This window comes from Phallusia mammillata, chromosome 4 (assembly GCF_965637545.1).
Source record: "Phallusia mammillata chromosome 4, kaPhaMamm4.hap1.1, whole genome shotgun sequence".
Taxonomy (NCBI): Eukaryota; Metazoa; Chordata; class Ascidiacea; order Phlebobranchia; family Ascidiidae; genus Phallusia; species Phallusia mammillata.
The window spans coordinates 1,392,526-1,416,076 of record NC_137255.1 but is presented as its reverse complement, the minus strand read 5'-3'; the positions used below and the strand labels follow the sequence as shown (position 1 = coordinate 1,416,076).

General features: G+C 35.2%; 2 protein-coding genes across 4 annotated transcripts; one reads left to right on the top strand and one right to left on the bottom strand.

Annotated features, from left to right (window-relative positions):
* The first annotated feature begins 1,463 nt into the window (after window positions 1–1,463).
* Window positions 1,464–21,111, top strand: LOC145222121 (AP-3 complex subunit delta-1-like). 3 transcript variants are annotated; one of them, XM_080088154.1, is made up of 32 exons: window positions 1,464–1,650; window positions 1,848–1,943; window positions 2,163–2,243; window positions 2,448–2,636; window positions 3,000–3,129; window positions 3,559–3,698; window positions 3,877–3,950; window positions 4,508–4,557; window positions 4,783–4,811; window positions 5,174–5,194; window positions 5,689–5,737; window positions 6,923–7,068; window positions 7,523–7,671; window positions 8,218–8,347; window positions 8,914–9,017; window positions 9,789–10,020; window positions 10,461–10,606; window positions 10,925–11,081; window positions 12,292–12,348; window positions 12,727–12,747; window positions 13,196–13,309; window positions 14,020–14,181; window positions 16,060–16,136; window positions 16,546–16,684; window positions 17,049–17,165; window positions 17,550–17,617; window positions 17,960–18,140; window positions 18,711–18,886; window positions 19,007–19,246; window positions 19,553–19,677; window positions 19,755–19,837; window positions 20,097–21,111. In XM_080088154.1, exons 1-32 carry the CDS (start codon window positions 1,555–1,557, stop codon window positions 20,184–20,186), a joined length of 3,669 nt encoding a protein of 1,222 aa, XP_079944280.1. In that variant the 5' UTR covers window positions 1,464–1,554; the 3' UTR covers window positions 20,187–21,111. The 3 variants fall into 3 exon arrangements, with proteins under 3 accessions (XP_079944280.1, XP_079944279.1, XP_079944281.1); XM_080088153.1 differs by having other exon boundaries at window positions 4,762–4,811; XM_080088155.1 differs by lacking the exon at window positions 5,174–5,194 and having other exon boundaries at window positions 4,762–4,811.
* On the bottom strand, window positions 19,754–22,262 carry LOC145222362 (uncharacterized; the record flags this gene model as incomplete). The annotated part of the gene is made up of 4 exons (XM_080088462.1): window positions 19,754–21,545; window positions 21,630–21,762; window positions 21,854–21,990; window positions 22,138–22,262. Coding segments are annotated over 4 exons (504 nt in total), but the record flags the coding sequence as incomplete, so codon positions are not given.
* Window positions 22,263–23,551: the final 1,289 nt, after the last annotated feature.

Genomic DNA, 23,551 nt, shown 5'->3' with positions numbered 1-23,551 from the left:
CTGGTAGGTGGCGCAACAGAGCATAAGCGTTTATAGTGCTGTTACAGCAATTAGGGTTTACGGTAAGAATAATTGCTGAGTCAGCACCATAAACGTCTAGGTCAGCGGTTCTTAACCAGGGGTACATGTACCCCTTGGGGGTACGAAGCACCAAAGCAGGGGGTACGACATGCAGTGTGAAATTATAGGCTATTTAGGCATATTTGTGAAAAATGCGTAACAAGTTACTTTGTTATTTGTTTTTGACTGATTTGAATTGACTGATTGTTGGTGTGCTGTAAATATTGTTGAACTTACAAGACTGTTTTAATGTATGCATTCAACACGTAAGTTATAAATGCACTGATTTTAACTCCTATTAGTATAATTTTATTTAGTTCCGTCGACCATTGTAGACAGGGGGTACGAGAAAGTTTCATGAAAGCTCAAAGGGTACGAGCGCTAAAAAGGTTAAGAAACACTGGTCTAGGTAGAGCTACTAACAACTCTTTTGCGCCACCTACCAGAAGTTCTCAGGTCGGGGGCCATGCAATATAACCGAGTTCTGAATTCTAATCGTTGCAGTTTGTTGCTTTAAATCTGTTTTGAAAAATTATTTGATAATTGAGTAGAACAGATATTGCCCTGTTATAAAAATCGTTGCAAATTACGGTATTGAGAAACTTTTTGACTCAAAATTTTTCGTGAAGCTGCGTTGCTCTCATGGGATCATACTAAATTTGTGTCACACATTTCTTTTCGTTAAGTCGACTTGACTTGGTCGAGTAGCGGATGGAATTTTGTTGATTGTGGCATTAATTTAGTCCTTAAATTTTATATGATCGCTTTTTTTTTCTGCAGTTGCAACAGAACCTATTCCTAAATTTTTAAGCTGTGAGTTGTAACCTTTAATGGTATTCGGCTTATATTTAAAATTGGTGAACTACCATAATGCGCAAGTAACTGTGTTCTGTGTATAGCAGTTTATTCCTTTTGTAGTTGAGCGATAAGTAAATGTTTTTGCATGAAGTCGCGATAATTTGACATTTCATAAAGTTGTCAGTCATTGTTTAGAATCAAATACAAGTTTTTGTGAAAAGTTTAAAAATATCAAATTTGGTTACTCAGTAGAAAGTGAATCATGTCTATGCATTGTTCTCATAAATCTGAATACTTGACCAGACAAATATTGTGGAAAATGATCAAATATGCTTATTTTTATATTTTTGCCTTAATCAATTTCCAGTGACATAGCTAGGTAAATCCAAATTAACTTTGTAGGCAAATCTGTGTTTTACTGTTATTTATGCTTAACAAATTTTAGCTGAATGTGTTGCTACAGTATGTTTTACAGAGAGAAATGAAACTAAAAAAAACTGTAGTATCCTAAAGGGGTGGTAAATCAAACTTGATTTTGGTGAAGGATGTGATATTTTTAACATATTTTTGTTTTATTTTACAACAAACCTTTTTTAATTTATGTAGTAAATAGCACATTGAGGTTAATTACAATAGATGTAACAAGTTGATACAACACATGAGTTTCTGAGTTTTTTTACATTGGTGGCATAAAACATGGCTCTGCGCAAAGTTAAAGCAAGCGTCGATCGGATATTTGATAAAAATCTGCAAGATCTTGTTCGAGGAATTAGAAATCACAAAGAGGATGAGGTAAAGCATATAAGATGTAGATTATTGTGCATTAATGGTTTCAACAACTGTGTTATGTTAGGAAAACTAATAATTATTGGGTAGTAATTTGTTAAATCCAGATTGTTAAGGCGTTAACTGACGTGAAATACAGTATCTTTTATGTCCCGATATTATAAATGTCACTTTCAACATTGACTAATAACTTTGTTTTTCAGGCACATTTTATATCCCAATGTATTGATGAGATAAAGGTGGAATTGAAACAAGAAAATCTTGCTGTAAAAGCAAATGCCGTTAACAAACTGGCCTATGTGAGTAAATGACAGTTTGGATGTGAATCTCATATTGATGCAACAAGTCTTTTTCACTTAATATCTTCAACAGTGGACAGACTTTGACTATTACAATTTACAGTCCATGTACTTCGTGTATCTGATCTTTTCATACTGGGTTTTCGCCTAACTTGTATGAATATAGTACATTGCAATCACAGTACTGCTACAACTCAGGTTGTAACTTTTATTTTTCAGTTACAAATGTTGGGATATGACATTAGTTGGGCAGCTTTCAACATCATCGAAGTTATGAGTTCGCCGAAATTCACATACAAGGTATAGTTTGTTTGTTTTGTGTCGATAACATAAAAAACTGAAATATATTCAATTTAGCTAGGTTTAAAAACTGAAATTATGGACCCACTTTAAAAAAAAGCCAACTGTCATTAAGTCATTGGTTGAAATATTAAGTTTTCGCAAGTGTACTGACTTGTCGCTTTAATGCTGATTATGTAAAATTATTTAATTTGCCTGTTACAGAGAATTGGATATTACGCAGCAGCTCAATCATTTCACTCTGAAACTGACGTTCTAATGTTAACCACCAACATGATTCGGAAAGACCTTAACTCGCAAAATGGTTTTGATGCGGGAATCGCAATTAATGGATTATCATGTTTTATAACAAGTGATTTAGCGAGAGACTTGGCAAGCGACATTATGTCACTGGTAAGTGTTTGATGATCGGTTGTAACAAAAAAAGATTGTATGACCAACCCAGTCATGTGTTTATACATTAAACTAGTTACAGTGTGCTTAAAGCCATGATTGTGTCATATCATGACCTGTGTGTGTGATGCCCTTTGACAGGAAAACATGTCTTCAAACACCATTATCAACTGTCTCATGTGAATAATTACTCTTATCGGAACAATTAATTGTTTAGTCCAGCAGAGAAAGACATTTCTAGTCATTTCATTTGCTTATTAACTTACATTTATGTGACCAGTAATGGCAACTTGCTTAGGTTTCAAATGACCTAATCTGTCTGATTACTTTGCTTGGATTAATGTGAAATTAATTTATTTGCAGATGTCGTCAATCCGGCCGTACACACGCAAGCGAGCAGTGCTTGTATCTTACAAAATTTTCCTCTCTTATCCTGAAGCTCTTAGACCAGCTTTTCCCAGACTGAAAGAAAAACTTGAGGATCCAGATTCAGGTATTTGGCCCAAGCTGCGAACCTTTTATGGAAACTTTAGCAACTGTTCAGTTTTGTATTTTGATATGTTTTGTGTGTCACTGCCAACCTCACTATATAAGTTTCTGGATTTGTATTAGATGCTGCCAAGTTGGGTTTAAAACCTACTTTTAATTATTTGTTATGATGATGTTGTATTTAGCCACACATACAATAAACACTAAGTATAAGTCTAAACCACGAACCACACTGTTTCCACGCCTAGCATTTTATGATGTGATAAATGGATGGCATAGTAATAATAAGTCTGCTATTAGTGCAATGTGTGACAAATCCTGACCGTATAAGCTACAGCAGTGCAGTTTATTATGTTTGATGTCACTAGGCATTCTACATTTATTTTAAGCTTTTCTTGTTTTTGACCTTTGAACCTTGATTATTAACATACAGGTGTCCAGTCTGCGGCAGTAAATGTAATTTGCGAACTTGCAAGGAAAAATCCAAAGAATTATCTTTCCCTTGCCCCTGTGTTCTTTAAATTAATGACGTCATCAACCAATAACTGGGTACTCATAAAAATCATAAAACTGGTAAGCACAAGTTGTTGTTAAAACTGTTTTAATCAAGTTGTTAAGTTTAGATTTGTAAGGTTTTGCAAGTGTTTTGTTCTAAACTGAAAATTACATACAAATTCCACAACAATACAACTTTAAGATAATGCCGGAAAATATGGTGTTGAATTGACGGAAAAAAATCATTAATTTTTAGTTTGGTGCTTTGACTCCGTTGGAACCTCGTCTCGGCAAAAAGTTGATTGAGCCACTGACAAACCTCATTCACAAGTAAGCTGCAAGATTCTATTTATTGATTTCCCTCTTTGGTTGGCATTTTAAATTGACCAATGCTAATCTTTGTTTTGTTTCAAGTATTGATTTGTTAATCTGTCGAATAAATAGAGCAATGCTCCCTAGGAAACTTGTCTGGGATATCAAACCTCCCCTAGATCTAATAACATTATTCTTTGATCTGTTGGTACTTAGTGTTTGAGTTAATTACAGTACATTGGGTTTAGTGGATAGGGTTTTTGTTAAGTAATATATAACAGTATTTATGTGTATTTGAAATGTAAACTAACATAAATACATTATAATAAATTACACTAGCTTGGCTTTTTGATTTAACACAGACTTTCTAAAATGTATTTTTAACCCACTTGTCCAAATGGCAAAATGATTACGGAAATCCTTTTGAATATTGTGATGTGTAAATGCCTAATTTGAAACACTGCTACTGCTTTTATTGATTAGGGATAGTAGTTTTCCAACTGGTTACTACACTTCAACCTGCATCTGATTGCATCAAGCTTTTTACTAATAATTGTCTTTATTTTGTTTTTCAGCACATCTGCCATGTCCTTATTGTACGAATGCATTAACACTGTAATACAAGGTAAGTAAATAATATCACCTTTTCGATGTTTCATGCAGTACTGAAATACAAAGACATTGATAAATATATTAGAACTCTCTTATATATTAAAAGTGTAACCACATTTGAAGAATGTGATCTGTTTTTATTGATTTTTTTCCCACCAGCCACTAACCAACTAAACTTTATATTTTTTCTCCATTTAACTTTCATGCCTACTTGAAGTATTAATTTCATTTACTTCAGGAATGCAGGACCATGGATCTTCCATTCAAGTAAGTAATGTGCTATTACTTTACACAAACACATTTTTGTCCCGCTGTTTTGTTGTGGAAATGAAGTAACATTTGAATTTGTGGGCTGTAGGTGTTGTTTTGTTGCAAAAATGTATTTTAAACTGGGCTCTTAAAACCTGTTGGCTACCCTTTAAACTTTAGCTCCATTATTCAGTTGCAAAAACGTCAAAAATGTTGCACCAAACCAGAAATGTAGTGTGTTGTTTCTAAAAACAAAATAATAACTAAAGCAAATATGTAAATTCATGGCAGCGTGCACGGCAAATTTGTTACTAACCATTGTTGTAAAATGACATTTCTAACTAAGTATTTGTTGTTTTATGTTTTCTCAATTTGTTCAGGGCCACTCCAATCTAATGAAGGTTTTTGTTGCTATATGATTTCGGAATCAAACTAATTGCTTTTGTTGCATGAATAGGAAATGATTTTCAATTCAGTTTACTAATTTTTAAAAAATTGTTTTTTATTTCCTGATACACTGCAGTTGAAAGACTTAGCAAAAACTTTTTTTGAACATTTTACTGCAAATTTAATGTTTGTGGATGGTGTTGCTATTTATTTTTTTCCCAGGTGTGTGATTTTTTCTTTACTGAAATGCATGAACGGATGACCAATTCCTATCCAAATTAATGTCACCTGAAAACTAGATTTTTGCCATAGTAGCTAAACAATTTAAAATTACACATTGCAAAAGTTTTTGGATTACCTTAAACTTATTTTCTGCAATGCAACCAAATAACAAGGCATGTTCTTCAGTTTAATCAAATAATTGCCTCGTCTATTGCATCAGGTTAAAATACTAATTAATACTGATTTTTTATTTGCTTTAGATTTTACTTTCCAATTTTATTTGTAGCTTTGTGTACAAAAACTTCGGATCCTAATTGAAGATGCCGATCAAAATCGTAAGTTTTGTCTTTCTGTTGTTTTGGTGTTAAAACAGATGTATATTATCCTACCTAGTTTGTTACCCTAATATCTGTTAAACCAGGGCTCCTCAAACTTTCTTTCTCTGCGACCCCATTTTATAAAGGGAATTTCTGTGTGACCCCTTGATGGGTATAGCCTATACAGTTGAATGATGTTTAAACAATAAATTTATGCATGCATACCATTTATTGTGACAATGACATCATACCACATTATATTTCCGAACCAAAATTATATTTCGGACCCACAGTTTGAGAAGCCCTGTTTTAAATGACAGTTGTATATTATCTGACCTGGCTTGTTACCTTAATATCTGTTCAAGAAATACTTTACACTTGTGCCAGGTGTGTAGGTCAAAAAGCCACTTGTGTCTGTCTGCTTGCTTACTACCAGTGTTGCCAGGTTGCGCTTTTGTCGCCGAATTGGGCTACTTTTGATATCGAGTTGCGGGCTTTTTTCATGAGTTGCGGGTTGCGCCTTTTTGGTCGGGTTTGCAAATGACATTTTCTACCGTATGAGGAGTAATGATTGCATAATTATTGTGACGTCAAAAACGTTGAATTTTGACAAAAGAACTAATGAAACTGCGCAGAGCGTCATAGATTTAACATCCAGCTGAGCAAAAGAATGCTTTTAGTCCACGCAATGCAACGTTCATTTTCAAACAAAGAAATTTAATAAACCTCTTCGTTGTTACCACGTACCGTAATAAGAATTGGCTCCTGGCAAAAATCACTGTTTTAAAGGCTATCTTACTTTGTTATTAATGCGAAACATCTTTGGTTCAAAGTAGGCATTACATTTTTTTTTAAAAACAGCATGAAAAGTGTAAACTGAGTGCCTACAATACAGTGTTACTGGAAACAGCTCAAATTCAATTTTAAAATGCACAAAAATTAAATCTGAAACGGAGAAACCCGAATAATCATCACACAAATAGGTGAAAGTAGTAAAAATCAATTGTATTTCAGGTATTTGTAAAATTGGGCTACTTTTGACGGGTAAAGTTGCGCTTTTCCGCAATTTGACCTGGCAACACTGCTTACTACTACATTCGAATGTGTTTTGTTTACTTAAACACTTGGTAAAACCCAAGTTTCGCAAATGAAAAGCTTTCTAGCATCTATTTTCAACAAGTAAGTGTTTTATTTTTGATTTAGTGAAATACCTTGGTCTTCTCGCCATGTCTCGAATCTTAAAGACTCACCCGAAAGCTGTACAAGCACATAAAGATCTTATTCTTCAATGTCTCGATGACAGAGATGAGTCAATTCGACTTCGAGCTCTGGATCTTTTATTTGGAATGGTAAGCCTCCGATATATTTTTGAAAACAGCTAACTTGTCTACAAAATGTCATTGTATGTCTGGGAAGTCTGATTCAATGTTACGTTATGCGCCAACTTATTTAACATTACATGCGCACTATATAAGCTGTTGCTACCAGGCATAATATAAAAATTATAAAGCTTTTGTGGCAATTGTATTTTTATACTGATGTTTTGACGTCCTATACATGCCAGTAGTACATTCGTTATTGCATAGTGTTTTTTATTGCATTGTGACATGCTTTGTTTAAATCTTTTTTCCTTTGTTTATCATGTACTGTACTACTAGCATTATGTGTTATTTACGCTGATGAAGGTGACTTGTGTTGGACGTTGAAATACCGGTATAAAATACAGTTGCCAGAAGAGCTCTATAAATTGGATTACATGCACACCTAAACATTTCTAATTTGAAAATGTGTGATTTTGTGCAGGTTTCGAAGAAGAACTTAATGGAAATAGTAAAGAAACTGATGGTACATGTTGAAAAAGCTGACGGAGCACAATATCGTGATGAACTTCTGCTGAAGATAATTGAGATTTGCAGCCAGAACAACTTTCAATACATCACCAACTTCGAATGGTAAATTACCGAGCTGTGATACTGCAAATAGTTTACAATATTTACTTATGTTCTCTCCAACTTTTGTGCTTGCAGAAAACATTCTGTGCCATGCATAAACTGGTTTATAACCACTGCGATTGCATTTAGTTTTGCTCACAGCTTCCTCAGTGTACTCAGGCAACTTGTGTGTATTAATTGGTGTGTGGCCACAGCGTGCATGTCTAATGTTACTCACAGTGGTCCTAGAGCTTCGGTGTATACCCAGATACATGGAAATCTATGTTGTGTATAAACTGGTGTGTGGCCACATCATCTACATCTTATGTTGCTCACAACCATCCTCAGTATACTTGGGGAGCTTGTGTGTATGCCCAGACACATATCCATGCTGAACATAAACTGATGTGTGGACACAGGGTACATCTAACGTTGTTAACATTGGTCTTTAGTGTACTCAGGTAGCTTGTGTGTATGCCCACAAAAATTAGGCATTAATAACAAATTACATTTAACATTTTCCCCAGTAAAATTATGAAAACAATTTTGACAATTTCTGTTTTTTAGGTACATCACTGTTCTGGTTGAACTGACGAGAATCGATGGAGCAAGTCGTCATGGTTCATTGGTTTCTTCCCAGATTCAGGATGTTGCAATTCGTGTGAAAAGCATCAGAGAGTTTGCGGCTAATCAAATGGTATGTTCATTTTCAAATCTATTTTATTTCTGGATATTTTTGGTGTGTTAGAAAGCAGTTGTGTAGACCTGCATGTAGGAAAATCAACTTGTAGTTCATAAATCTGTATAAAATTTGTTTCTGTTTAGGAACAATAATTTTCACAGCATTGTTTATGTTTGTGACTTGTAAAATTATTGTTTTAGCCCACTGTGACATGTTACCAACTGTAATTGATAACATGCACACCTTTAATTCTTAAACCAATTGTAATTTGCAGACAGTGCACATTGTTTCGACCGATAAGGTCTCATCAGTGCATCTGGTGACGAGAGATAGACCGCATTGGTCAGTGTAGCCATTCAATGGCACTCTAGTTGAGACCTTATAGATCAAAACAGTATGCACCCTCTGCAGCGTACTTTATGCTTTCGAATTATAATTTTAGGTTAAAAAATTTGTAGCCCTATTTGACAAATAAAAATGTAATAATAATAATTAGACATGTCCATTTTAGGTAGTTTTCCAACTCATTTTAGTTCTTTCTGAGTTAAAGCAGATTATTCAAAACTAGTTTTCCCGTTCAGGCAAACCTGCTTGAGAACGCTCATGCCATCTCGGGTCAGCTGAAGAGGAACGGGATGCAGGAAGTCCTGGATGCTGCTGCCTACATCTGTGGGGAGTTTGCAGAGTAAGTTTCCTGATCTGTGAACTTAACACAAATTAACAAATGTGGTGATAAACACATTATAGGCATTGGATTATACTTGTTCTTCTGCAAGTGTCTTCAGGGCTTGGCAACTGCCTTTAGAGTGAATTCAAGCTTATAATTAAAAGTTATTATATCGCTGAATTTATTTCAAAGTGGAAACACTAACCCAGTCGCTGTATTTTTATTGTTTTACCAAACAAATGCATTTCGCTTATTAAGCATCATCAGTGTCTGAAAAACAAAAATATGTAGCAACGGGATAAAACTTTACAAACACCGAGCTCTTACATTACTGCTTGGTGTCTGTCCGAGCATGTTAATGCATTGTGATGTCACAAATCAAGTTCCCAATCATTTTGTGCACTAGTTTTGTAGCTTTCCAAGGCCCTTTACATTGCTAGTGGTATGTTAAGCTGTACAGGCCCCATAAGCGAGTTTTTCCACAAATCCAACTCATTTAAACAGTCATATACCCTTTTGGACACTAGTTTCGTATGTTAGCAGGGCATAAATATGCAAATTTAATGCTCGGGTCAGTTTGTGCAACTGCTCGGCCGAGCACTGAGCCTTAAAATCAGCGATGCTGGGTACTGAGTACTCCGGTTCTGGCTCAGTTCGGCCCATCCTTATAATTTACACAAGTTGGTAGTGACAGAGTGCAATTTTTTCTCCCTCTTGCAATTCCTACCAATTTTGAAAACTTTAATATAAGGTATGATTAGTCTTAACTGAATTGTGATGTATGTGCAGGCTTTTGGACAACCCAGACATTGTGATCCGTGCAATGTTACGCCCTCGAGTGTTGGCATTTCCGAGTCACATACAGGCGACATACATTCAAAACTTGCTGAAAATTTACTCTCTGGCTGTGCAAGATTCGGAGAATGAAAATGACAAAGAGAGAGCGATCGCTTTAACTCAATCTCTGCTCGAGAAATTACCGACTCTTGTGCAAAGTTCAAACCTGGAAGTTCAGGAAAGGGTGAGTTATGTTTATGACACACTAATTGGAAATGGTGCATGTTGGGCATAGGTCACTGATGACACAGTTTAGTGCAATGCATATATCAATGCAATATAAACAGTTGTGGGATTCAAATTTGTTTGTCAGCGGGTTGTATCACAAAAGTCATATTTTTCAGCCAGCTCTGTTACAAAAAGTCCATTGACAGTAACCAGTAATGCTAACCGGTTTGCTAATCTCATAAAATTTTGTGAGACGGTTATATAGAACCGGTGCGAACCGACTTAATTCCCCCACTGAATATAAACCAAGTTCAAAGTGTGTATCTGTCAGAGAATGGCATATATGTTTACCTTGTGCAAATCTTGACATTTGTTAAAAACTGCTTACCAGGAAACCAAGTAGCAAAACATCTGCGTTATTGCCCAGTTTATTTAAAGTATTCTTTTCGTTTGTAGGCCTCATGCAGTCTTGCCATTCTTAAATACGTGGAGAAACTGCAAGCTAAAGATCTTCCAGTAAGTGAGGAACTTTCCAGTTTATTCAAGGGTGAACTCAATCCAGTGGCACCAAAAGCTCAAAGAAAAGTCCCAGTTCCTGAAGGGTGAGATGAAAATATAAATTTCAAAATTTCAACATATGTTATGTAGCTGGGTTTTGCATTATTTGGTTAAGAACTGTTTTTGACTGAACCCATCTCTGTTTGTAGTTTTTAAAATCAATCCATCTCTGTTTTAATCATAATTATAAATACACCCACAAACATTTTAGTGCCTTGCTTTTTTGTTTTTCTCTTGAATAGAAAAATAATGTGGTGGACCTTTGAATGTTACCTGCATGATATAAATTGCTTATATATGTGTGAAGATAAAATTCTAGCAACTTTTGCTATTGTGCCTTCATTCAATTCCTGTTGATTCAGACTTGATCTTGATGCTTGGATTAACGATCCTCCATCCTCGTCTGAAGATGAAGAGGAAGAACAAAAGAAGAAAATGGATTTTAATGAAACTTATAATGAAATTTACTCCCCCACCAGGGAAAAACAAAAAGAACTTTCAACTGAGGAAATTCAGAAGGTAAAATTGTAAAGCTTTGTTCTGGTGATGTTACTGTTCAGCTCAGATTGGCAACTGGTACCCGGTGGTTATAGGCTATAAGCTAAGTTTATTATGTCTTGGTAGTTACATAATGTAGCCAGGTGAATGTTAGGTTTATGTCCATTGCAAGTTTTCAAGTGTTTCTTATTTGGTCTTGGTAACTTTGTGAAGTGTTGTTCTTGTCATGTAACTGTTCGGAAAAGGCAACTGATAACCATTGGTTATGGGCAAGTGGTTCCCAACCTTTTTTGACAAATTCCTTCCCTAACATTCCCCCCCCCCCCCAATGTAGATAGTAGATGGTAAACCATACAAAGATTATTTAAAATTGGGTCTTTTATCAACTTCACAGGTCATAGTCCCAGAGCTCTATTTACAAACAACATGTATAAATTGAAGTAAATTCCCCCAACAAATTATGAAATTCCTCTCCGGCTGAAAAACCACTGTTAAAGGCTATAGGCTTATTTTTAGGTCTTTCCAGTTATATAATGCTGCCATGTAAATACATCAGAGGACTGTGCAAGTTTTGGGGTGATTCAGGTTTAGTTTGTCTTGGGTAAACACTTAATTATTGTTAAGCCAGTGTAGCTCAGGAGCTTTGCAAAGGTTATGTAGCATGTACTATTGTATTCACAGTAAAATCATAACCTTCAAATTAGTTGTAACATCAGTTCATAGGCAAGTTTTAAGTGAGTCATGTACATACATCATCTGTTGTGGTTATGCTGAAAATATGGTTAGAAAAGTGACAGGAAATTCCTCATTTAAGCTGCTTGCTTCAACAGATGCACTTTTCATAAACATAAACTTACCCATAGTGTATTTATTCTTAAACCCCCTGAAAGTATCCACTTAGTGAGTGTTTTGATACAAGCCAGATGCAATTTATTGAGTTTCCTTAAGTTTCTTTAGATGACTGACACAGGATGCTGAATTATTACCTTCCCTCTATTCATATTACACAATAGACTATTCTTATGCATAATATGGTAGAGTTTTTGTATCAACTTTCTTTAGGAAGGTGAAATGTAACTATTTTTTTACTAATTCTGTTTTTTCTTGTATTACTGCTTTTGAATTACATACTGAGAGATATGCTTTAAATCTGCACAAGAAAATACATTTCAATAAATAAAAATTGTTGCACATTAACCAAACTAATTGTTCTATTTTTGAAACTTTTTAGAAGCGTGAAGAGAGAAGGATTGAACAGGCAAGCAATCCAAATTACCTAGTGACAGCGGTAAGTTTCTTCACCTTAAACGTATTTGTTTATTCAATAACTGTTTGTCAATGTTTGTTGTGTAAATGTTTGTGTATCAAATCCATTTTGCATTCAAATGTTGCACTATAGTGTTTTTGTTGTGTATAGAGTTGCAGATTAAAAATGAATGTTTTTAAATCATTGTCAGCTTCAGTAATTAAACCAGTGCTTAAAGTAAAAATAATTTTAATAAAATGTGTACAGTTAGACCCAAAAAATGTAAACCTAATGAAACTAATAGGAGGTAGTTTTTGCTATAAATTCGTTTTTGTGTCAATACTGTTTGTTGTTGTGGTTTGGTGTTGTTTTTGTGTTCGTTTTTCATCCACTGCACATTTTAACTTAAATTTCTTTCAGAAAAAGCAAAAGAAAGTAAAGGTACAACGAGCATGGCATGCAAATTGTATTTCAAATTTTTTGTTTCTAATTAAAAAACAAACATAAAATGCTTTTAATGCTTAACAGTCAAAATTTTCAAAAAGGAATTAAAGTAGTTTATTGTAAAACTGTCATCAAGTAATTTACAATTTCAGCAGGTATATTTTCTATTTTTAATTTTTTTGTTTTACTGCTTTCTGTCATCATATGAAACCAAAGCATGCTTTTTTGTCAAACAATAAAACAATTTTACTCTAGCTAGCATGCAGTAGTAATATTATTTTTGAAAACAAGCGATATTTAACAATTGTATAATTAGTAAAATTAATTGTTTAAACTTTGTCTCATATAATTATGATGTGTTTCAATTAACAATCTTTTTCTTAATGTTGAAGTTATTTAAGTTTGACAAGCAAACATCATCATGCAAATTAAGTTTGTTTTTCAGCACGATGGATATCAAAAACCGGATGCAGAGGATGATTCTAGCGTCGCTGAGATCGATATTTCTATTCCTCTCCATGTACCAGGTCTTCCAAGCAGTGAAAGATATCTCAGAATGGTAGAGAACTGATGTTTTCGTGCTGTACCAACTTATGAGTGCCACGAACAATAAATACTCTGCTGCATTTTCTTGTATATATTTCAGCCTCCAATAAAACAACTTGATGACTAATAGGAATGGGCTTGTTTGGGAGCATCTCATGTAAATTGTCAAGTCCACTGCTTGCTTTTTATACCACTTTTATAACCCGTGTCTCTCAAAACCCATGATAAGTGGTAGGGATGTGCCAAAATTGCAAATGTTCTGTTTGGTCGAGCACGCTCGGTGCATTATGACCTCACAAAAATCCCCTTTCTACCTTTTAGCTCTGCAAGGCCTCTTACGTCACCAGCGGTGTATTAAGCTGTTACAGGCCTCAGAAGTACACGTTTTTCCACAATCTAATACATTTGGAAAATCATTTGTTTTTGTTCATAGACACCCTTTCGAACACTAGTTTCGTATGTTAGCAGGGCATGAATATGCAAATTTAATGCTCAGGTCAGTTTGTGCAACTGCTCGGCCGAGCACCGAGCATCAAAAATAGCGATGCTCGGTACCGAGTACTCGGGTTCTGGCTCGGCTCAGCGCATCCCTAATAAGTGGGTTGATTCTTAATTGTCTTGTCATGAACAATGTGATACTTTGTCACAGTTTTGACAATTTCTGCATCGAATTTTTTTACTTTTGTTTTAAATATTTTGTATTATGTCTTATTATTTATTCAGGAGCAAGAAAGAAGGAGGAGACATCAAGCTGAAAAAGCCGTGAAGAAAAAGAAGCAGGGAGGCAAGAAAGGGAAGAAGAAGAGACAAGTTGTTGATGAAGATGATGATGAGGATCTTGATCCTGTCCATCAGGTTGAGATCACACAAGAGGAGATGCCAGAAGTATTCACAAACTTATTTATTTTTATTCGTTCACTAAACCTGTTTGCAGAGGTCTTAACCCAAAGTTAATAATTTTTCAGTTGCACTTATTTGACTGTAAGCTGCGACCTTTCAAGTTTTATACTTTACAGTGTGTGTGGCTTACAATTGAGGGAGGCTTATATTTTATTGTCATGCGGATATAATTTTTTACTCCTCTGCATTTGTAGCAGTTTCGCGTTGAAAGTCAGTAACATTAAAATATGTTCTGCTGGGTACAGTTAGGTGCATGACAAACAATTGTTGACAAATAGTTTCCTTTGTAACATCTGGAAAAAGTATTATGACCAATTATGCCTAACAACAATAGTACCCAGTATCATCTCATGCTGCTTACAACTGAGGGCGGCTCATATGGTTAACACCTTAACACGTTGCTTGCAATTGAGTAAATGCTGTTTTTGTTTTTCTAAAATGTATCTTAAAAATCTAAAAGTAAGATGTTAATAATATGCTGTTGGGATGGACCCCTACAGTAACAACATCAACTGATTAAAAAAACTTTTAAGGATGCGTACTTCCACCCTTTGACGTTTTCAAAAACAGTAACTTTTATCAGCTTTAGTTTCCAAGTCATTTTTTTGTCTTAATTGTCTCAACATTGACACAGTGATGTAAACAAAGACACACTATCGTGCAATAAGTAAATAATCAATCCACTGTAATTGCGTGGTTAAAAATAAATTTGATTTTTTAATCAAACACTCTGCTCAGTTTATGTGACTACTCAGCCGAGCGCCGAGCATAAAAAATTTGACGCTCGGTACAGAATCAGAGTAATCTGGTTCGTGCTCGGTACTTTCCTGTATACCAGGGGTGGCCAACCGGTCGAAGCTTCAGAGTCATATTTTTTATTGCGTTAACACAGAGAGCCACATTATACACATAAGCACATATGTTTAATGCCTTGTCCCTTCCTCACACACAGAGACCTGTGCTTAGCCAGATTTATTCTAAATGTCGCACATGCACCAACATAATAATGACAAATTTTTTTTGACTTGTATAGGGTATAGACCACGGGTCAGTCATTTTCAACAATAAATGATTTGCACTGTCTCTCACACAAACTCTCAATTCAACGAATCCAACAAACAAAAACATATAAATTAAAAACCCCTTTTTTCTCATTCTATAAATAACGTGTGGTGAGATTCATGTCTGGTGAATTGCTAAAATCTTTTTTCACCGCCATTTTGAAGGTTAACTTGACAAAAATTGTGATTTTCCCTGCTGAAAAACTTTGCGGTATTTTCATCTAACGCGCATGCACCCCAAACTAGGCGCCGAGTTTCACAAAAATGCAAAGTGGCGAAACTAAATTCATTTCGACGTCACTAATGCAATCAGCACCAACAATCGCTCAATTCAAAGCCTGCCCATAAAACATAACAGTTGCCATATCCCGAAAAACAACGGATTGAAGCATTAAATTTACTTTGGAACACATTTGTTGTAAATATTGCTGTTGCTTTGTGTCTCATTCGCATACGCAATAATGAGCAACCATTCATTGTTCAACAATTAAATATATGTCATCATAATCAGCCATTTGCCACGTAAGGTTGCAGTTTCAAGGCAAGGTTACCGTTTGTGGCCATACAGATAATAAGTGTGTTCAAAAGCAAAATTGTTAAAGCTTTACTTCAAATTTAACTATTTTTGTACCAGATTGTCACATACTAACCAAAATATACACAGTGACCCCGAACTTCGACAACAACTTAAGAGCCGCATAAAACCAGGCGAAGAGCCGCATGCGGCTCGCAAGCCGCGGGTTGGCCACCCCTGCTGTATACAGTCAGATTGCACATAATATCACTTTGTCTTTTCAACCAGGGAGCAGTTAAAACAGACTCAGAAGATGAGACAACTTCTGCTGATCCATACAAAGCATTGGATATGGATTTAGACTCGTAAGTGCTACTTCTGAAAATTTAAATGTTTTGATTAAACTGGATTGATGTGTTCATTAAAGGCAAAGGATAATGGTAATCAGCAAAGGCCTTTTTAAACCGTACATTGGTTTTTCGTTATCGCTTTTCTTTGATCCAATCCACATTTACACTATCTGCTGATGCTCACATCAGAAAAAAGTTTGGTTAATACCACTAGGTAGCGCAATGTGCACCTGTTTTTTTTATAAAAATAAAGAAGCTTGAGACTATTTGGGTTGAGCTGTTTTGTACAATGCAATATAACTAACTTTAAAATATAACTATTTATTGTTTTGTATAGTTGTGTTCCTGGATTTGTTTTTGACAGTTATAGATTGTATTACACTGCATGTTTCTGTGTCAAATAAATGTTATGTATTTTGTACAGACCACTCACAGCTGCTGAAGTTCTTCCGGTTCCTAAACATCGACAAGTTTCAGAAAAACTGAAAGTTGCAGAATCTGAAGATGCAGCTCCAGTTGTTAAGGAGAAACGGAAACACAAAAAGAAAGAAAAGAAACACAAGGTGAGGATGATTAGCTCGTTAATATTCAAATACTGCTGCTGCTGCACATAAAAGTCAAAAGCCCTTTTCAAAACTTTACTATTTTTTTGGTTCCAGTCTAAGTAAAATTGGCTTGAAATAGGGCTTAAGAATTTATTTTGTTTCACAAGTACATAAATTTGTGAATTATACTTTGCAACTGGCCACAGGAACTTTGCCTTGGAAAGTTTGCCTAAATCAGGCATCTACATGTATTATTTCAAATTAATAATCTCCCAAAAGGTAGTTCAAGGTTTTATAAGCCATAGTAAAGTCTGTAACTTGCTAAAAACATCTGTAGTATATTGCATTTTATTTTTAACTCCGTTTCTTGGTTATTTATCAGAAGAAATCACGGAAACACACCGAGAATCTTCTTGCTGAGGAAGAACCCCAACTTGTTAATGGTGATGACATTCCATCAGAAGCGGTGAAATCCGCAAAACAAAACAATGAGGAAAAAGTAAGTTGTTGTTATTATACAGTTAGTGTTGCCTTAACAATTAGTGATGAGAAGATACCAGGTTTTGAAGCGAGTACCGATACCAAGTACAAGTACCATGTGTATATACCTTCGATACCGAGTACTGAGTACTTAATTATACTGTTGTACTTAGTTGTATATCACCAGCTAGTTTATCTGTCATGGCCGGGGCACAAACACACAGGCAGAAAAATGTAATTCCACATGATGGCGAAAAAAATGTCTGTAACCTGGCAGAATTTTTTACCGATTTTGTGCTGACCATCCTGTTCCCATCACTAATAACAATCTAACTTTTGATTCTCAATTGATTAAGTTCCTTTAAGGCATGAACCTGAACTGAGGAAGCAAATTTGTGTTTAGGGGGATGATTTAAGTTTCTGGCTTTCAAATGCTGAACGGACGCAGAAGGAACAAGCTCCAGTAAATGGGTGAGTTGTAGATGATGTAGTAGCAGACTTGTAATTGAGCTAAAATAGACACTTTAGGTCTGATGGTCGCTGTGGATTTTAACACTTCATGTCATATCTAAACAATCGTACCTTAAGTATAAACACTACATTGACATATAAAGCACCTGCATATATAAAATGTGAACACACAGCTCTTTTGCTTTATGTACAAAACACAGTGCCTATTTTAAAGACACAAATTGGTAATGTCACAGAAGTAAACCCAATCAAAGACTTTTACCCATTCGCTATGGCTGACAATGCTTCATGCAAACAACCATAAGAAAATATTAGAACACAATTTTTCTGCCATCCTTTCAGGGATGTTGGTGATGCAGAGGAAGATGCCACAATTGATGAGGAACCAGGTGTTGTTGAAAAGAAGAAAAGGCACAAAAAGAAGAAGGAAGGAAAGAAGCACAAGAAACACTCGAGGAAAGAAGAGGTGGAGGAGCAAGATGAGAATGGAGGAGCAATCAACAATGGACAGGAGGAGGACTTGGTGGGAACCTACTTTCTATTTGACAAAATATCATAAGTTTTGCACACAACTTGTATTGGCTGTTATCTGGATTTATTGCTTTGCAAAAGATAAATCACAAAAAGAGAACACAACACAGACATATCTGCCTAATTACATAAGTGAACAGCTTAATCTATTTAATTGCACAAGATTGTATATCCTGAGCCTATCACTTGTCAAAAAATGCGTTGCCCAATGCCATTATTTAGTTGATTGGACAAAGCTGGAAATTGATCATTGAAAAGAGTCGTCTGTATGAGTTACAGATGATGTAGTGACAGACATGTAATTGGATTAAAACATAATTTGTAACAATGTCCTTAGTACTGTATACATTTGGTGTTACACTGTTTGTGCCATTATGAAACATTGTAAATTCTTTGCTGGTGGTTTCATTGTCTTTTTTTCATTTTGTTTTTGTTACAAAATGAAAAACCCTCTGACACATCTCAAAACTGGCATCATTCAAGCAGTTTTGTGTCGATGCTTACCATTGTTGAGGCAGGGATAAAGAAGAATACCGAATTAACATGTTTTTCCGTTTTTCAGCTTCAACTTCAGAGTTACAAACTTCTTGCTGAGAACAAACAACTTCGAGTTGATTTCGAGACCCGAGCTTCTCACATGGAGGAACGGAAGTTTGTTGTCTCGTGTGTTTTTACAAATCTCACCGACAAACACATCAAAGGGATTGAATTCAACGTACTTGACACATTAAACACAAAGTAAAGTGTTGTGATGCATTGTTAAATTCCCATCTTAGACTTGAATTTTTTGTCTCAAAACAAATGTGTTTGTACAATGACCATCGGTACACACAGCCTAAACCCTGTTCAAATTTTCAGATTAGTTCGTGATTCATCCAAGAACAGCCATGATGCTGTTCCAATACCATTTTCCCTCCCCCCGCTGTCACGCAACGAGTGTCAACTCCAGATGACAGCTGCCAGTGTCACGATGCCACAGCGGATGCGTGGCACGGTGACATATATGCTGGCAGAGAAGGACGGCACAAGTCAGGAAAAGATTGATTTCAAACTTCACATTCCGTGCTCAGCTTATCTCGTCACTAAACCTTGTTCCAGGTAACTATTTGTTTGCCAGATTTGTGTGGTATTGGGATTTTACCCAAATGTTTAACAGCATAAAAAAGTTGCAAGTAACAGAGCACCAAGCCTAGTTTATGTTTCATAGTTTTAGCCCAGAATTATTTGGTGTTTTATATCTTTTCCAGTCAATTACAGTTCACCAACAAAGATTCACTGTTACATGGTATTAACTTGCTATCATACAGTGAAAATCCTTTCCAGAAATGTACTAGAAGCACTAAAAGACCCCAACAATACATTTTGTTCTAAACATTTTATAACAGCCACATCTTTTGTTTTCAGCTCGAACTTCACAAAACTTCTTTCATCTGGTGACATCACAGATAAATCATCGTTACGCATCACTGCACCAGACCTTAAGTTCAACCAAGCGTTGCAAAAACTTTGTTTCTTTTTGAAATTTTGTGGTAAATATGACACACTGTATGTTGATTTAACTTTTATATGAGTTTGTGACCCGTTGTTTTGCATTGTGACAACACAGTTGTGGAACAAGTCGGAGACAGTGCGTCATTGTACACATCATCTATCCAACGACATCACATTTGCCTTCTTGTAAAAGTTGTGGTAAGTTCAACTTGTTCTGGACCTTTTCATGTTAAACTAACTATGCCCAATCAAATTCCCTTCAGAAAATAACACTGGACATGTTAACACAAGCTCTTTTGTTTGATAGTGTTTGGATAACTGATAATATATGAATACAACATTGTTCATTTTGGTCTACACTTAGCTGATAATGACTATATACTTGTACATATGTGGGTGTGTTAATGTGGCAAACACTTTATTATTACCAATAAAATCTAAACTACAATCTTTTTAGCCCAATGGTTTGTCAGTTGATGGCAAAAGTGACAACTCAACGCTATTATCGAACATCATGGACCAAGTTAAGGATGTCATCAGTGCATGATGTCATACTGCACAATATTGATATCAACCTCTGCTTGTGGTTGGTGGTGGTTATCTGCAGTCAAACAGCTAAAGTTTTTTGTAGTTCTGTGTCGGTTGGCATCACTATGGACGTGAAAAGTTTTAATATCTGTTTCTACTGAAGGATGGTGGAATTATGACATCATTACAGAGTTTATGACATCATCACATCATCATGTTGCTTGTGACATCATCATGTTAGCATGCTGTGCAATAAGGTACTCTACCTGCCAGTTGTGTAGAAAATATACATCATATATACGACTTGTAGTTGCACTAAAATACCAGGCTTGAAATAGCAATGCTATGTTTAGTGTAGAAAATGAAAATTGACAAATTCACAGTTTTTGCTCACAAAAGTATGACTTACAACAAACTAATACATTTGTGCATGTTAATCTTATGTGGTATGTTGTAATTGTTATGTTACTGTAGTAATTATGGCATAAAGCTGTTTTGCTCAATCAAAGGTTTTGTATCAACAACGGTTGTTTGTTTGCCACTACTAAAACAAAATATTTTGTAACCATCTGACATGAAATAAAAAACAGATACCTATTTACTAGCAATCAGCTTATCATAAAGACTTGCTTTCTCAAGGCTTCATTTGCTGCAATAAAAGTTTCCTTATACTGTATAGTTGCCATTTACTATTTTGGTGTTGTACTTTAAATGCTATGCTAGTTGAATTTCTGGTGCTTTTGGATGCCACCGTTTCACGTAGTCACGTTTGTCACACACATATATACTTGGTGTATGAATGTTTGTTAGGTTTATGCTGTAGGACGTTTGTCGTATTTATTATTATCATTGCATCATAATACTCTGTACAGAAAGCGAACATTTTTATGTTGCAATATGTAACAAAATGTGAGAATGAAATACAAACGTCGCATTAAAAGCTACATTTCTACAAAAGGTTAAACATCAAGCAAGGCCTACAAGGTATATTTACAAATGTGACAATAGAAGTCATTAGTTTCATCTACTGCATTTGTTTAGTTATGCATAGAACATGGAAAAGCACTTGCTACAAAAGCAAAAAAGGTAAAAGTTGATGGGACAACGTCACAACTGATTTCTTGTCATAAAATTAGACTGTATACATTCTATTGTACCATCTGGGGCATAAAAAGTATAAAACGCCAAATTCTAGTGCACAATTGCTAACATAAATGTGTGTATTTTGTAAAAAAAATAATATAATCATCAATATAATCTGTTGAGTTGTTACAATGAAAAGATTTTGTTAAAATCCTCTTCATCCTTGATTCCAGTAAGAACTCTCCACTCAGATTTCTGTACTTCATATTCCTTCAAAAGCCATCCCTCATTAAGACTATGGTGAATAAAACATGTCAGACAAATACAGTATAAAGGGTATAAAGTTTGTGTATACTTTGTTTACCTCACAAACATTTACCTTTTAACAACTGCAACAATATTTCCGTTCACAAAACAAGCATCTTTCACGTGAGTGGTTCCTGTCATTGTGTTTTCTTTAGTTGCAGTTTCTTGTAAAGTGTCATACAGATGCAAAGAAATGCCATTCTCATCTAACAAAACAACTTCAGCTTTTATAGTGGTTAAGGATTGACTAATAAATTTTGTAGCTATACAGTAAATGTGTTTATGTATCAAGCAAACCTTCGGCAAACAAGTAAATATTGCTTCCACAAGCAATTCCAAATAAAACATTTTCAACTTTCTTGGCAACAGGTTTCCACTGAGCACCAGGTACATCACAATACTGCCATGATGGAAATCCATAGATTCTGTCTGAAACAAAATAGTAAAAAATAACTGCGGGCCTAAGGTAACAAACAAAGTAATTTTATTGTAAAATCTAAGTGTTGCAACACTGTACATGAATCTGTCTGATGGGAAATACAAAGGTTAGGTTTTGAATATTCCAAATTTAATAGGTTTTTGTTGGAATAAAAGTATTTGTAAAATTCTGATCACAGGGTACAGATGTCCATTTTCTGCTTTTAACAGCAAACACATGTGTTTGAGCTGACCAACTGGAACCCTTAGCAAAAATGTGAGCTGAAAAATATTAACCTTTTTTGTGCAATCTAGATAGATGATTTGTTGCGTAGTGGAAATAGGGCTCCTCTAAAATACGCAATCTACGCAATCTACGCAATCTACGCAATCTACGCAATCTGCGCAATCTACGCAATCTACGCAATCTACGCAAACTATACGCAAGATGTTGACGGTTAGGGCTATTAGGGTCAGGGTGAGGGTTTGTGATACAAATAACTTTATAATTTAATTTCAGATGCCTTTCAGGTCTAATTTTCTCACAAGTGTTAACATGCGGTACCATATAGTGTTTAGTACCACTCTCAACACATATTAAGCCCAAACTGGACATCTAAAACTAAATTATAGTGTTATTTTTATTATAAACCCTCACCCAGACCCTAAAAGCCCTAACCGTCAACATTTTAAAAAGTTGCATACGTTTTATAAGTAGATTGCGTACAGATTGCGTAGATTGCGTATTTTAGAGGAGCCCGTGGAAATAAGGGAGAAGGCAACGAACTACCAATATTATTTGTATAAGTCATTAGGTAAATTGCCATAGATTTTCACATGTTATTTATTTCGACTTGCCTGCCTGTGCAGTACCATATGCCTGTATGATTTTAAACACACCATACTCACAGCACTTACAAGTTGCAGTAGAAACTAACTAGTTTTTACAGCAATGTCTTATCTGTTTGAAGGATTGTTATCCAACACAACGTTTCTCCTTCACAGCAAGGTTACATTTGGTCACAGTTAAACACGAACTCTTAGACAAAGCTTCAAAATGCCCTAGAGTTAAATTTACAAAATCAGCCAATTTGTCGAGTGATTCCAAATATTATCCTCTAAGCAGTGCTTTGCTCTGTACAGGTACTTTGTTTTGTGTATGTGCGAATATAATCATTTATGTGAAGAAGTTACATTACGACGGAAATGTTGCAGAATGTGAATTCGGTCTAATTTAAGTCTCAGACAGGCCTGAAAACGACCGAACTCTAAAATCCCGGACCGACTTCCAACTCTGCTTCACTCCCACACTAATTGTGCAAAATATCAATACAGACTTTTATTTGAATTTCTTGATACTGTTTACTGTACATGGGTTTTTACCCGAAACACACTTGTTTGTGTACAACAGCAAAAACAAATATGAATCCATATTTGTAACCGGTTTTGTCGACCCTTTATAATGTTTTTGTACAAACATACTATATTTTTAACATTTAGTGCACTGTGACGTCATAATGCTTTTATCACTGATCGTGACATCACCATTAGCTTTGTATGTGTTAAGATTTGACCCAC

Excerpts from the sequence above, each read along its gene's own strand:
- LOC145222121 (XM_080088153.1), top strand. The coding sequence starts at position 1,555 with ATGGCTCTGCGCAAAGTTAAAGCAAGCGTCGATCGGATATTTGATAAA. Across the intron at positions 7,672-8,217 it reads TACATCACCAACTTCGAATG|GTACATCACTGTTCTGGTTG; the intron begins GTAAATTACCGA and ends TCTGTTTTTTAG. Across the intron at positions 16,137-16,545 it reads TTGGATATGGATTTAGACTC|ACCACTCACAGCTGCTGAAG; the intron begins GTAAGTGCTACT and ends TATTTTGTACAG.